This window comes from Chenopodium quinoa, unplaced genomic scaffold, assembly GCF_001683475.1.
Source record: "Chenopodium quinoa cultivar QQ74 unplaced genomic scaffold, ASM168347v1, whole genome shotgun sequence".
Lineage (NCBI taxonomy): Eukaryota > Viridiplantae > Streptophyta > Magnoliopsida > Caryophyllales > Amaranthaceae > Chenopodium > Chenopodium quinoa.
The window spans coordinates 774,892-791,160 of NW_018744041.1; the positions used below are offsets into that span (position 1 = coordinate 774,892).

The window sequence follows — 16,269 nt, forward strand, 5'->3', positions numbered from 1 at the left end:
TTGGACAAGAGATATATCTTCAGCAACCAGATGTTGATTCAAGGCATCCACATTCCATTGGTGTGTATCATGGTCGATGAGACTTGTAACACAAAGGTCAGCAGGACTTTCGACATTCAAAGTAGGGACTTTGTCACACTGTCTCACGGCAGCCAAGACTCGTCCCACACATTGATTTTACTACCGTCACCAACTCTCCATTTAAGATCATCAAGTAAAATCGATTTCGCCCCCCAAATGCTACGCCACACGAAGCTCGGGTCATGACCTCTACAAGACGATAAAAAATCACCATGTTTGAAATATTTTGCCTTAAGGACTTTTGAAATGAAGGAATCCGGATTACAAATAAGTCTCCACCCTTGTTTAGCAAGAAGCGCTTGGTTGAACACCTTTAAGTCTCTAAATCCCATTCCACCGAAAGACTTTGGTAAACATAGTTTTTCCCATCTCAACCAATGCATTTTCCTCTCCGTCCCGGACGACCCCCACCAAAATCGAGAAGCATGGAATGAATCTCATCAATGAGAGTATCCGGGATATGGAATAACCCCGTTATGTATGTTGGGATTGCTTGGGCAACCGCCTTGATAAGGACCTCTTTTCTGGCTTGAGACAACAATTTTTCCTTCCACCCTTGCATTTTCTTCCAAATTCTCTCCTTGAGGCAAGTAAACACCATTTTCTTTGACCTTCCAATAATAGTCGGGAGACCCAAATATTTCTCATGCTTCTCAACCTGTTTGACACCAAGAACCTCGATAATCTCCGTCCTCCTCATCACATTCACACATTTACTATAAGACACTTCAGATTTTTCAAAATTAATTTTTTGTCCCGATGCTCTTTCATATATGCCAATAATTTCGGCAATTTTCGAGCATTCCTGAAGTGTCGCTCTAGCAAATAAAATGCTATCATCTGCAAAAAAATAAGTGAGATACTCTAGGAGCACCCCTACAAACCTGAGCACCCGTGATGAGCTTATCATTAGCAGCCTTTGACAGCAAGGTAGAGAAAGCTTCGGCACATAAAAGAAAGAGGTACGGGGAGATAGAATCTCCTTGCCGAAGACCACGGGAAGGCACTACATTCCCATCCACCTGTCCATTCCACTTGAAAGAATATGGCACAGAAGACAAGCACATTAATATTTTCCCAATCCAATCCCCACAAAAACCCATCTTGCACATAACTTTCTCCAAAAAACTCCATTCGACATGATCATAAGCCTTACTCATATCTAACTTTAAGGCCATAGTACCTGCTCTCCCCTCCTTTCTTCTCTTCATGGCATGGGAAATCTCAAAAGCCACAATGGCCTTATCAGTTATTAATCTACCCGGGATAAAAGCACTTTGATGATGAGAAATAAGACCGGGAAGGATAACTTTTAGCCTATTTGCAAGGACTTCCGAGATAATTTTTTAGATGACATTACATAAACTAATAGGACGAAACTCAGTCATTTTTTTCGGTTCCTGTCACTTTGGGATAAGCACAAAGCACATCTTATTCACCACACTAAGATCCCCCCATCAGTCCACCAATTTTGAATATAATCAATAACATCATTTCCTACAATATGCCAACATTTTTGATAGAAGAGAGCATGCATACCATCCACACCTGGGGCCTTGTTCGGATGCATTTGCATAAGAGCCCTATAAATTTCGTCCCCTGAAGGAACCTCCGTCAGCTTTTGATTCATATCATTAGTCACCAAGCAATCGGTCCCTGCAATAGCCTCCTGAAAATCAGCAGGCATAGATGATTCAAAAATATTAGCAAAATATCCGGAGATGATTTCTGCCATTTCTTCCTCCTCATGCATTTGACCACTGTCATCTTCTAGCTCATAGATGAAATTCCTCCGTTGTCAAAAGCTAGCTTTATGATGGAAGTAAGAGGTGTTCTTATCTCCATCTTTGCGTTCGTTCACCCGAGATCGGGCATGCCAATACGACTCATCAAGGTGCTGCAACTCATCAAGCTCTTTCACTAATTGTTTGCAGCTTGCTAACATCTCCGCATCAGGATCACGGCTTTGCCACTCTTGTAGCTCCTTTTCTTTCATCAGAATTTTCTTCTTTATATCTCCAAAGACATCACTCGCCCACTTGCTCAAATTATTAGCACACACTGCAATTTTGGAGCTAATAGGGCTGCCAACATTACCATCCCATGCATCTTTGACAACATTCTGAAAATTATGGTTAGATAACCATAAGGACTCAAAATGAAATCGCTTTTTCCTTTTCTTCTTGCGAGCAGTAGCATTTGTTTGTAGTACTATAGTCTATAGGGGCATGGTCAGAATATGTGATTGGATAATGTTGCACCTCGGTTCTAGGAAATAACAACCTCCATTCATCACAAGCCAAAAAGCGATCCAATCTTTCCCTCACAACCGTGTTCGGATCATTACCCGTATACCACGTAAAAATATTTCCAGTATACCCCAAATCCTCCAAGCTACATAATTCGATGGTCTCCCTAAAAAAATCCATTTTTCTCTCACTCCGGGCCACCCCACCTTGCTTCTCATCTTCACACAAAATCTCATTAAAATCGTCAAAAAACACAATAGGGATGTGCATTGTATTTTTAAGAGATTTAATTAACTCAAAAGTCAAATGTTTATTCCCGGTTTCCGGCCAACCATACACACCAATTGCCACCCATTTAGGAAAATTATTCCTATCACGAATTTCCACAGCAAAATGATGCTCCGAGTATGAGATAGTAAAAGCATTAACATCCTTCCACCAAAGCCCAATGCCACCCGAATTTCCCACACTACTTAGACATATTCCATCCATAAAGCCACATCTATTTCGAATAGTCTCCAAACGTCTCGAATCAATCATAGTCTCCATTACAAAGACTATATTAGGGCTCTCCCTCCAACACCATGATTGGAGGGCTCGAACTTTCCCGGGATTGCCCAAACCCCGGCAGTTCCAACTGAAGATTTTCATTGCTTTTCGGAGGTTTGGCTCTTGCCAACACCTCCTACTTGGATGTTACTGTCCCCAGCATTCGTGACATCAAATTTCATTCTTTTTTCACCTCCCTCCATTCCACTATCCATCCCCATCTCACCCCTCTCACTAGCAGGTCTTTTATGACAAATAATATTAGTCATATTCGTATCAAAACTCTCTCTTTTGCGTCCCTCATCAATATTCCCCATACCCTTTCTCACACCCTTCCTCTTTCCAACACTGCCCCCACCTTATCCACCTTACTACTCTCTCCTATCACTCCCTCCCCCTCTGCATTTGTACCACTAGTAGCTACCTCAGAGTCCATACCATCCATAGCATCCTCCTGCCTCATCCCTCCATCATCTTGTAATATTCTCGGCCTAAGCACCATCTTCTTTGACTTTTCATCTTCCACTATGGTTAGCCGCACCTCCCTCTCTCTTGGTGTAGCAGAGTTTTCAGTAGGTTTAGGAGAGAAGTGTAGCTTGCGAGCAGCCCCCACAGGACCCAGCATAATCACATTTGGGGAACCAGAAGATCTTGAAGCCTCACACCTTCGTCCCCTCAATTTATCCAGCAATTTTTTATCCTTTTCACGTTCTGCCAATGAAGCTCTCGAGAGCTTTAATGGAGAGGCTCTTAGCCAAGGCCCATACTGGTATACAATGTCAGTTGCTTCCTCCCCCTCCGCATCCTTCTTCACACAATCTCTATCGGTGTGATCAATGCTACCACAATAAAAACAGAAATCTCCCAATCGTTCATACTTCACATCAATCCACTTTGTGTTTGATTCACTTGCGGCAAGAAATAGGCCCCTTCTCAACGGTTTCGTAGTATCCACCATAACCTTTAAGCGCATATACTCACTCCACCCCAAAGGATCAGAGTCATCCAATTCCAAGAAACCTCCTTCAGTAATAGGAGTTTCCCGTCAAAGAACCATGACATTCCTTCTATGACTCTCTGTTTGTCTTCCTCTTTAACAAATTGGAACACAAACCTATTGGTATCCATCGAACGAATCATGATGTTGTCATCCACTTTCCAAACCCCCGTTAAGGTCTTTTTCATTGCTTCCACATTAAAGGGTTTAACCGTACATAATTTTCCAACAAGCGCTAATTGATAGTGAACAATCGAATCGGCATTATCATCATCTCCTACAGCACACTGCCTATTACACAATTTTCATCTTCCGTTAATTGGAATTTCTCCCAATCTTTGATCAATTCCTCTGCCATACGAAATACTCACACCAAACCCCAACCTTAATTGAGATTATAAATTGCAAGAGAAAACAGAAAGGAAACGATTGATTAACAAGAAAAAACGAGATCACAGAACCCTAAGCAAAGGACTACGGAACCCTACGCAAGGGACGGTTTTTTGTTAGAGAGACATAGATTTAAGTTTCACATGAGTTTGTAAAATGTTGTTGTTGCTTTTCGGAATTTAAAACTCTCAACACAGAATTTTTGGGCAGTTTTCAAATGACTACAATAAAATTGTGGCAATTGTAAGTGAGTGAATTACAACCCTCCAATAAATAAAATTCATCATATCCATCCATTTAGTTGACTGCAAAATACATCTTATCCAAAAAAAAAGAGATAAAAATAATTCAGCTTTTTTTATACTACAAAATTTGGTATTCCCTTAAAAAAAAAAAAAAAAATCCGTACAAAATTTGGTCTAAGAATGAAATTTCTAATTTATCTTATTGATGATTAGTACTTCCTCCGTTATGTTAATATTGCAATAATGGACTTTTTGCACTATTCATCACTATAGTTTGACCATATAATATGATTTATACGTTAAGCAAAATATAGTCACGTGAGATCTTGTTGGATTCGTCTCATAAAATACTTTCACAATATCAACTTTTTATAATTTTTACTCTTATACAATTATAAATTTTTAGCATATAAAATGTGCATAGGGATGCGTAATTTTCTCCTTGTTGCAATATTAATAGAACGGAGGAAGTATTTTTTTTCTTTAATGCCAATTGATTGTTTTCTTGAAAATTAGAGACAAATCTCACAAATTTTCATCATCTTCTTTATTCCTCGATTTTTTCTGGTTTTCTTTTATGGAGGATGATTCCTTGTTTGATAAATTTAATGCAAAATCTATGGACCTTGTAATATATATAATGCCGTAGATTGGGTTTATTGTTAAAAAACTATAATCAAAATGGTGATTTTGAATGGAGATGAGAGATTTCTTTTAACTTAGAAATTGCAATATATGCATTAATGGCGGCAAAGTTCAGTTTTTTGTTTTAGAAACTGCATAACTTTTTTTTTTTTTTTATTATTTTTTTTTTTATTTTATTTCTTATTAAAAATCAAAGTCGATTGATGAATAGACAAGATTGAACATTAAAAATAAAGGGCTAAGATTAGAACTAATTACAATAGCTACAATTTTATTGTAGTCATTGAATAGATTCATACATTATATACTAGTATACTACGTACTTCATATGTAATACTTCCTCCGTTCTTTTATTATTGCACCACTTGCCTTTTTAGGAAGTTTCACAAATATTGCACCATTTCCTCTCTAGGAAAAAATTTATTTGTGTTCACACTGCAAATACCCAACATACCCTTGCTTTTTCACACTTATTTTTTAGTTTATCAATATGTCACATGGGCAATTTTGTATTTTTACCTTTCTCTTTCTTACTTTTTTCCACTACCAAAATATTTGGACCCAACCCCTATGGTGCAATAATAAAAAAACGGAGGAAGTACGAAGAATAAGCCTTCTTAGTATATGAACAAAATTGAATCAATTTATATCTTCAAATCATTATATGTGGCATCAGGCATCCTATACTTATATGATGTGTAAAGTTTCCTAAATTTTATGTACCACCTCTGTTACAAGTTATGTGCAGCGATTTGACATAAAGCAGAGATGGAAAATATCTAATCGTTGCACATAATTTGTAACGGAGGTAGTAATTTTTTTTATTCGCTCAAAAAAATATTTTATCGAAACTTTAGAATTGTTGAACTCTTAAAAAAAGGTTAAGATAAATCTTAAATTCATATAATAATTAATCAAATATATTTTAACTTCTTAATTAAAATAAAATTTGGCTAGACTCGTTTCTCATTCAAGCCTACAAATGATCACGTGAGGGGTTACTGGGTCATGTGTTATTTGAGTTACTTGGTCAAGGGTTACTCGAGTTACTCGAGGGGCTACTCGGTTATGGGTTACTCGGTTAGGGTTTATTTAAGAAGTCCGGTCAAGGGTTATTCGAGTAATTCAGTCAAGGGTTACTTAAGGAGTTCGATATGGGATTACTCAGTCAGGGGTTACTTGAGGGGTTACTCGGTCAGGGGTTACTCGAGGGGTTCATCGTGGTCAAGGGTTACTTGAGGGGTTACTTTGTCAGGATTAAGCCGAGTAACTCAGGTAATCCCTGACCGAGTAATTTGAGTTCCCGACAACTCGAGTAACTCCTTCCGCACGGTACAACAGGTTGAATACAAAGCATTGTAATTTTTTTTGTGCACCACCAAATTATTATAATTAAGGAAAGAAAGAAATGTCCTTCTCCATAAGCTAACTACCACCACAGTAGATTTCCAAGGTTTTTACAAGTAACAACCTAACTAAAACTAAAACGCGTTTGAGAAACTTGTTTTAATCTAGAAAGTAAAAGAAGATGTGACATGTACAACAATTTCACTAGCACTTGTCTATATGACTTTATGATAAAAGCTCTAAAACCAAATTCAGAAAAGACTAATAAAGAGTCATTTAGTCACGGCTTATGGATAAACGTTTTGCGTACGTGAGGAAAATTCAAACTAGTTTGATCATAGTGATGGTGATAGGCTACATCTCTAATTAATTTACGTAACTAGTTGCTTAAATTAAAACTCATCTATCTATTACAAATTGCAATAGGCTAAGAATTGAATTTTCTATCGTACAATCAGATGTACCTTGCTAGGAATAACCAATATCATGTTATTGGCATATGAGCCTACAGAGTAAATGTTATGAGTAAATTAAAAAAAAAATAAACCCCCTATAATTAGTTGTATCATGTATAATACTAATACATACATTCTCAGTACGACAATATATGGTATGAGGGAAACTTAAATGACTTTAATTGTATCATGAACTAAAAAAAATAACCGATTGTACATAGAAAATTGATCAGTAATATGTTGCTTAAGAAATTTATTAAAGAGGAAAATTCGATCTTTTAGTAATTACTTTTTATCTTTTCGTATTTTTTGTAATTGTAGTAGCAGCTAGTTGTTCTTTCTGTGGTTATCGTGTTTTCATTGCAAGAATTCACATCATATGATAAATCACATGAACACTCAAATATAATTAAATTCTATATTGATGAAAAAGAAATTAAAGAATTGACCCTAATGGAGATTTCAAAAAACACGTACCTTCTATCTTTGGATCTCATGAAGAGGTTAAACGAACTAAATTTTATTAAACCTAATAATTCTATATAAGAGACCTAGACCATTGTTGTGCGACAGCGGAAGCAAAGGTCGAAAACAAACAAGAAAACAATAAAGAAATTCAATGCAAACAATAAGAACAACACCAAGAATTTACGTGGTTCACTATCGATGTGATAGCTACGTCCACGGGCACCGAGATCGAATGATTTCACTATAAACTGCAAAGATTACAAAGATGATTCTTGTATTTCTCAAGAACGGCTCTCACTCTCTCTCTCTTAACCCTTATACTAATATTAGGGAGGTTTTATATTAATCCCTAAAATAAAAGATACTTGGGCAAAAAAATAACATAAAAGATAACTTTAAATCGTAAAATCCGCGTCTCCGCATTTTTCCTTCTCCGCCCGGTCAGACCGGGCAAGGTCTGCCCGATCGGGCGCGAGAAGAAAACTCCATACGAATGCTTCAACGTATCCAACCCCCACCGCCCGGTCAGACCGGGCAATGTCCGCCCGATCGGGCGGACAAAGCTACGAAGTACGAGTCACCTAATACTTATCAACAATCTCCACCTTGACGAGAACTCGTAGTCAGCAAACGACCCCATCAAGACATAGTGGAAAAACATCTCAAGCCAAACCCGATGCAAGACTCATGCATAAGCCATACATCCCGATAAGTCTTCAACCAAGACCCATCACATACTCGTCTCCAAGTATAACAACTCATAATGCTCCACCTGCATCACAAGCCCCGGGCAAGCTCCACCTTAAGGCCAACACACCTACACCAGGAGCTCCCCAACTTCGCCCCTCAGGGCCTACTACATCACGTAGTAATCAATATTTAGCAAGTCTAAGCAATGTTTAAACTTGCTAAACGGAACAGGCTTAGTGAAGAAATCAGCCGGGTTGTCAGCAGTCCCAATCTTCTTCACCTTAATCCTCTTGTCAGTACGCAAGAAATGATACCTGACATCAATGTGCTTCGTCCGATCATGGTGTACTTGATCTTTAGCTAAGCAAATCGCACTTAGACTATCACAATACACTGTAGCAAAATCCTGTGCAATACCCAGTTCACCTACTAGGCCTTTGAGCCAAATAGACTCCTTAGCTGCAGAAGTTAAAGCCATATACTCAGCTTCAGTAGTTGACAACGTAACTGATGACTGCAATGTAGACTTCCAACTAACCACAGAACCACCCAAAGTGAACACATAACCAGTCACAGACCTCCTGGTATCCACATCAGCTGCATAATCAGAATCACTGTACCCAGTGACCAAGCATTCCCTACCATTCCCGTACACAAGACCAATATCAGTTGTCCCTCTCAGGTAGCGAAAAATCCTTTTCACCCCTTGCCAGTGTTCCCTCCCAGGTCGAGCCATAAACCTGCTTACAACACTAACAGCATGCGCAATATCCGGCCTAGTACAGACCATAGCATACATCAAACAACCAACCGCGTTTGCATATGGAACTCTAGACATATAAGACAACTCCTCCTCTGATTGAGGTGACATAGACAAAGACAACTTACAACTAACAGTAGTTGGCGTACTTATAGGCTTCGATTTTTCCATCCCAAAACGAGACAAAATCTTTTCAATGTAGCTTTTCTGAGTCAAGAAAAGCTTACCTCTAGCCCGATCCCTGTAGATCTCCATACCCAAAATCTTCCTAGCTGCACCCAAGTCTTTCATGTCAAACTCCGAGTTAAGCATCTCCTTTAATCTAGCAATATCAGATTTATTCTTTGTGGCAACCAACATGTCATCAACATATAACAAAAGATAAATCATGGAACCATTATCCAGCTTACTATGATACACACAGCAATCATATGAATTCCTGTCAAAACCTTGTGAAACCATAAAAGAATCAAACCTTTTGTACCACTGTCGGGGGATTGCTTAAGTCCATACAATGACTTTAGCAATCTGCAGGCATAGTGTTCCTTTCCAGGAACTTCGAATCCTTCGGGCTGCTTCATCAGAATCTCCTCCTCCAAATCGCCATGAAGGAAAGCCGTTTTAACATCCAACTGCTCCAGCTCAAGATCAAAATGTGCTACAATTGACAATAACACACGGATAGAAGTATGTCGAACCACAGGTGAGAATATCTCAACAAAATCAACCCCTTCTACCTGACTGAACCCCTTAGCAACTAGCCTAGCCTTAAAACGTATTTGCTCAGTTTCCGACAACCCTTCTTTCTTCTTGTAAATCCATTTACAACCCACAAGCTTCCTCCCTTCCGGTACCTTTACCAGTTCCCACACTCTGTTCTTGTAAAGAGACTGCATCTCTTCACCCATTGCGGCAAGCCATTGCGCAGACTCACTACAACTAATTGCTTGTTTATATGTGGCAGGTTCAAATGACTCTACATCATCAGCTACACTCAATGCATAACCTGTCATCGCATCAACACAGCAATTTCTTCCCTCCATCTCTTCAATCAATCTAACAGGCTTCTTGATAACTCGTTTAGGCATCTCAAGAATGGTGTCAGGTTGACTAGATGACCCCTGATTAGATTGCTCCACCTCATCCCCAGAGTTAGAATGAGTAGGAGTAATCTCAGGTTCAGGAGTACCCGGCACTGGAACATCAGCATCATCATCAATATATTGTACCCGAGGTAAATCAGCAATGGTAGACTGATGTACCTCAAGTACCCCATCTGTCTGTAATAAATTGTCTCCTTCCCTTCTCAAATCTGAAATCTCTGCATTTTTAATTGAATACATGGTGTTTTCATCGAAAGTAACATCCCTACTAAGAATGACCCGACCCTCCGAAGGTGAAAAAATTCTAAACCCCTTCACACCATCCCCGTACCCAACAAAACACCCCTTCTTGGCTCGTGGATCCAGCTTACCCTCAATAACATGATAATAAGCAACACAACCAAAAATCTTCAAATTCGAAAAATTAGGCAACTTACCACTCCAGATCTCAAACGGAATTTTGGAATCAATTCCAGAATGAGGACCCCTATTAATGACATAACAAGCTGTTAACACAGCTTCACTCCAGTACCTCCTCCCAAGCCCTGCATTAGAGAGCATGCATCGAACTCTCTCTAGCAGTGTCTGATTAACCCGTTCTGCTACACCGTTCTGCTGTGGTGTCTTCCTGACAGTATGATGCCGACCTATACCCTCATCTGCACAGAACTGATTAAACTCGTCTTTGCAAAACTCTAGCCCATTGTCCGTTCGTAGCTTCTTGATCTTCCTTCCTTGTCGATTTTCCACCAAAGCTTTCCATTGCTTGAAAACTTTGAAGGCCTCATCCTTTGACTTAAGCAACCTAAGCCATGTGTATCGGGACTTGTCATCAACAAATGACACAAAATAGTGGTAACCTCCCATACCTTCAACTCTAGATGGACCCCAGCAATCTGAATGGATGTAATCGAGCACTGCATCAGTAATGTGAGCACCCTTGCTGAACTTTGACCTGTGTTTCTTACCAAACACACAATGCTCACAAAATTCAAGGTTGGCAACCTTGACCCCGGATAGAAGACCCCTCTTGGACAATAGCTGCATCCCCTTCTCCCCCATATGACCAAGCCTCATGTGCCAAATCTTAGTCATCTCCTGGTGAGATACAGATGCGCAAACCGCAGAACTAGGCAGTGTAACACCTTCAAAAACATAGAGGGTGTTCCTTTTGATACCCTTAAGTACCAACTCAGAACCTCTGAAAATACACAACTCCCCATCTGAAAACACACCATTGTACCCCAAGTCATCCAGGGTACCCAATGAAATCAGATTCTTTCCTAAAGCAGGAACATGCCGTACATTAGTCAAAGTTAACCTCCGCCCATCAACAGTCCTCAACCTCATGGAACCAATACCTGTGACCTTACATGGAGCATTGTTACCGACTATAACCATACCCCCATTGCGAGGTTCATATGTATCAAACCAATCTCGACGTGGACACATATGGAACGAACACCCCGAATCTAGAACCCAGTTATCAGATAAATCATCAGACCTAGCAGAACTGACTAATGCTAAATCTTCCTCTGAATTATAGCTCTCATTCGGTTTCTCTTCAACTACAGCAGCCTGGGACTTGTTTTTCCTCACCGGACAATTATTCCTAAAGTGACCCGGTTCTTTACAGTAATAACATGTTTTAGTAGTAGTTTTACTAGATCCATCCTTGCCGTTTCCAGCACCCGACCCAGCATTGTTCCCCTTGTTAAACCCCTTATTCTTTTTAGACTTTCCGGACTTAACAAACAACCCACTACCATTATCCCCATTATCACTCGTAGCTTTCATTCTGAGTTCCCTAGTATGAAGTGCTGCCTTCACTTCTTCTAAGGTTATAGAATCCTTACCAACAACAAAAGACTCTACAAAATTCTCAAAGCTAGACGGTAGAGATACAAGTAAAATCAACGCAGCATCCTCATCATCAATTTTAACATCTAAATTACGTAAATCAAGCAAAATAGAGTTAAGTTTTTCTAGATGTTCCCGTAAGGAAGTACCTGACTGCATCCGGAGGCTAAACAACCGCTGTTTCAGTAATAATTTGTTGGTCAACGACTTAGTCATATACAATGACTCCAGCTTCAGCCACAATCCAGCCGCCGTTTCCTGATCAGCCACCTCCGTGATGATTTGATCATCAAGACTAAGTAATATGGTAGAGTGTGCCTTCTCTTCCATAACTTCTAACTGCGGGTCAGTCGGTCCATCTTCTGACTCCGAAGTAGTACTCTTTGGAGCCAACGGACGCCATATCTGCTGTTGTTTTAACAGAGCCTTCATCTTAATTTGCCATAGCCCGAAACTATTTTTCCCGGTAAACTTCTCAATTCTTATTGTTGAATCTCCTGCCATTGTTATCTTCAAGAAACTCTCCAAGGATTGAACCTGAGCTCTTGATACCAATTGTTGTGCGACAGCGGAAGCAAAGGTCGAAAACAAACAAGAAAACAATAAAGAAATTCAATGCAAACAATAAGAACAACACCAAGAATTTACGTGGTTCACTATCGATGTGATAGCTACGTCCACGGGCACCGAGATCGAATGATTTCACTATAAACTGCAAAGATTACAAAGATGATTCTTGTATTTCTCAAGAACGGCTCTCACTCTCTCTCTCTTAACCCTTATACTAATATTAGGGAGGTTTTATATTAATCCCTAAAATAAAAGATACTTGGGCAAAAAAATAACATAAAAGATAACTTTAAATCGTAAAATCCGCGTCTCCGCATTTTTCCTTCTCCGCCCGGTCAGACCGGGCAAGGTCTGCCCGATCGGGCGCGAGAAGAAAACTCCATACGAATGCTTCAACGTATCCAACCCCCACCGCCCGGTCAGACCGGGCAATGTCCGCCCGATCGGGCGGACAAAGCTACGAAGTACGAGTCACCTAATACTTATCAACAACCATCATAGTTGAGTTTCATAAAAGTATATAACCGTCTAAGATTCTAGCCCGTATCATGTTGTTCAATGTTAATATAAATTAACACAACGTAAAAGTATCTTAAAATTGGTTAATTTCTAAGAGAAGAGACCTAAACTAGACTGCCATGCATGTAAAAAAATTTGTGAAATTAAAATTGAATACTGATTTGTATTATTATGCTACCCAAAAACTTGGAGGAGATTCCTAACCACAAACAAGAAAGATAATCGATACCAATATTAATAGGAAAATCAAGTCGGGGTGTGGGAGGAATTTTTTGCAGACAAGCAAATCATCGATTAGGGTATAGAATGCCTTGGAGCTATGTCCATGGGGGTGGTTAGTCGATACCAATATTATTAACTCATGAAACGGAGGTAGTAAGATGAAAGGATTATGTCTATATTTTTAAAAAAAAAAATCATAAAAGGTTTAAGTAATAAATAATTAATGGATATGATCAATTCAATAGATCATAAAAAAAAAAAAAAATTCATAAAAAGTTTTAATTTAGTTTGGATCGATTCAATATATCAAGAGGACAAGAGCACAATATTTTCTCGTTAACCATGCTTAAGTGAAAATATGTGATAAAGAATACATCTCTATAGTGGTACAAAGTTTAAGTGATAAATAATTAATCTCTTAATTAATATTCTAAATATATTTATGAATATATTATGTCAAGCATTAGTTCATTATAAAGTCTTTAAATAAAGTACTCCATTTACGTAAATCCTTATTGATATATACCAGTATATATATCACACGTATACGGTATAGTATACACCAATTGGCAATTGACCAATAAGTATTTTGCTTCTAATATTACACAATATATTACACTTTAGGTACATCCTTTCCTTACATTATGTTTAAAATACACAGTATATAGGTACGTTAACAATCTAATTATTAACATGTTTAAGTCAACAAAATTTCAAATTGAGGTTCCTAGAATCATATTCAATCTATGATGAGTATATTAATAGAGTTTGTTGTGAAGGATCCTTAAAGAAGGGAAGGAAGGCGGGAGCTATTATATTGTTGGTTCTAAATAATTTTCCCTAAATTATTAAAGCGATGGGATTTTTTTTAATTTAATGCACCAATAATAATTTTGCATTATTAATTTACACACTGTGTCATTAAATTAACCTGATGTAAACTTTAAAAGTGTTTTATCCATAATTACTGAGAAAGAATTCAACAATAGAGGAAGTTATATATTTAAAATTTTGATCAATTGACGTGGATAATATACCTAATAGCCAATTGGCCGGGTATGTGGACATAATCATTTTTTCTCTCGTCATATTGATAATATTGCATACGATGAACAAGCAAGTAACGTAACAACTAAATCCCGCATTAATAACAACAAGAAGACATGGTTATGGTATCGAAGACATGGTTATGGTATCGAAGACATACAGGTTTAATAATAATTGGGTTGAAAGCAAATGGATACAAAACCATGTGAATAAGTTATAATTATAATCACCTAAAATCTGATGAGAATCCCATGTGACAAAGTGCGAGCAAATTGCATCTGGAAAGACCCTCATTGCACGTGGTCAGTGGACCTAAACCCTACTCCAACTTATTTTCATTTTACAAAAATATGTTCGTACGTACAATTCACCAAATCAAGGTACTATATAATAATAATAATAATAATAATAATAATAATAATAATAGATTTTTAAGGTTACCGATTCTGCAAAATCCACCTTTTCATTATCCCCTCGTCTATCAGCATTATGCAAATCTCAGCAGGGAGATCACACGTCTGCTTGGCTTCGGGCCGTTCCTATTTCAGGATTGGATCAGACTATGAATGCAAAGACTTATCGATGTGTATTATGCTACCGATTGGGTGTTCCGTTGTTCTCTGCCTCGACACCGTGCTCTGCTTGTTCGAGGGTTTTTCCAGGGGATATTTTTGGCGATCACGCGGTGTCGTGTGCTGGTATCGTGGGTATTAAACATAGACATAATGTTGTTCGGGATACCCTAGTTGATGTTTACTATCGTTCTGGGATTTCAGCAAGGAAAGAGGTTGATATTGGGTTGTCTGGAGGGAACGATGAGGCCCTTAGACCTGCTGATGTGTTACTTTATTCTTGGGATCGTGGTCGCGATGTTTGTGTTGATTTGACAGGATCTTCTCCTTTGACACAGTCAAGGCTATCTGACTTTATTCCAGGACGGGTTGTGGCTGATGCAGCTCAGCGGAAGCGGGATAAGTATGAGGCTCGTTGTCAGGCGATTGGATATGGGTTCATTCCCTTCTCCTTTTCTTCGTTTGGTGAATTAGAGAAGGAGGTTGTTGCGTTGCTTAAGCGAATTTAGAGGTTCTCGACGACGCAAGACATTGGAGCACGTGTTGCAGCTCATATTTTTACTAGGGTAGACTTTGCTATAGCTAGAGAAGTGGGGGCCCAGATTGTATCTCGGCTTCCCACTAATTTATTGTACGTTGTATGACTTTTTGTTTTTGAGATATAATAATTGAGATAAAAAATAAAATAAAATAATAATAATAATAATAATAATAATAATAATAATAATAATAATGTTATTAATTATTGTTCAATTTTTTGTGTGTTGGCAACTTATGATTTAAGTTTAAATGATGGAAATAAATACATGAAATGTTTAGTTATATGGTACCTTTAATTGTATCTTAATTTTTTCCATTATTATATGGTTCCTTAACTACAAGGCAAATATCATATTGATGTTTGATTAATTAGCGTGGTATCTTATCATTTATGTTAATACTTGTTGATGGCTCAATCAAAAAAATTACGCACGGCAGTTGCAACTTCCTTAAAAGTATATATGCATTATTAAATTTTAGCAAATTGAGTATAAAAGATTATAAAGATATAAGGAAATTTTGTGAAAAACTACCTATTATAATCCAGAATTTGCGAGAAACTACCTATTAAAAAAAATGTTGTAATTGACTACCTAATTTTTTTAAAATGTTGTGATTTACTACCTTTATGCCGGATTATGAATGAGTTTGGCCAAAATTCTCCGGCGTTGACTTGGTCACGTGACACTTGGTGAAAGAAAAGGGTCATTAAGGTCACGTGATGATCACGTGACCAAGTCAACATCGGAGAACTTTGGTCAAACTCCTTCATAATCCGGCGTAAGGTAGTAAATTACAACATTTTTCGAAAATTAGGTAGTCAATTACAATAATTTTTTTAATAGGTAGTTTCTCGCAAATTCTGAACTATAATAGGTAGTTTTTCACAAAATTTCCAAGATATAAAAGTAGTACCTGTTAAGTTGGTGAAAGTTGTAAGAATGTAGTACCATTATTAAG

The 16,269-nt window shown here is 38.1% G+C and overlaps 1 protein-coding gene across 1 annotated transcript; it reads right to left on the reverse strand.

Moving 5' to 3' along the window:
• Positions 1 to 786: 786 nt before the first annotated feature.
• Positions 787 to 2,879, reverse strand: LOC110690563. Its single transcript, XM_021867426.1, has 6 exons — positions 2,343 to 2,879; positions 1,943 to 2,203; positions 1,621 to 1,750; positions 1,521 to 1,578; positions 966 to 1,398; positions 787 to 921 (listed from the first exon to the last, which is right to left on the reverse strand). The coding sequence occupies exons 1-6, from the start codon at positions 2,877 to 2,879 to the stop codon at positions 787 to 789; spliced, it is 1,554 nt and encodes a 517-aa protein (XP_021723118.1).
• Between the last annotated feature and the right edge of the window lie 13,390 nt (positions 2,880 to 16,269).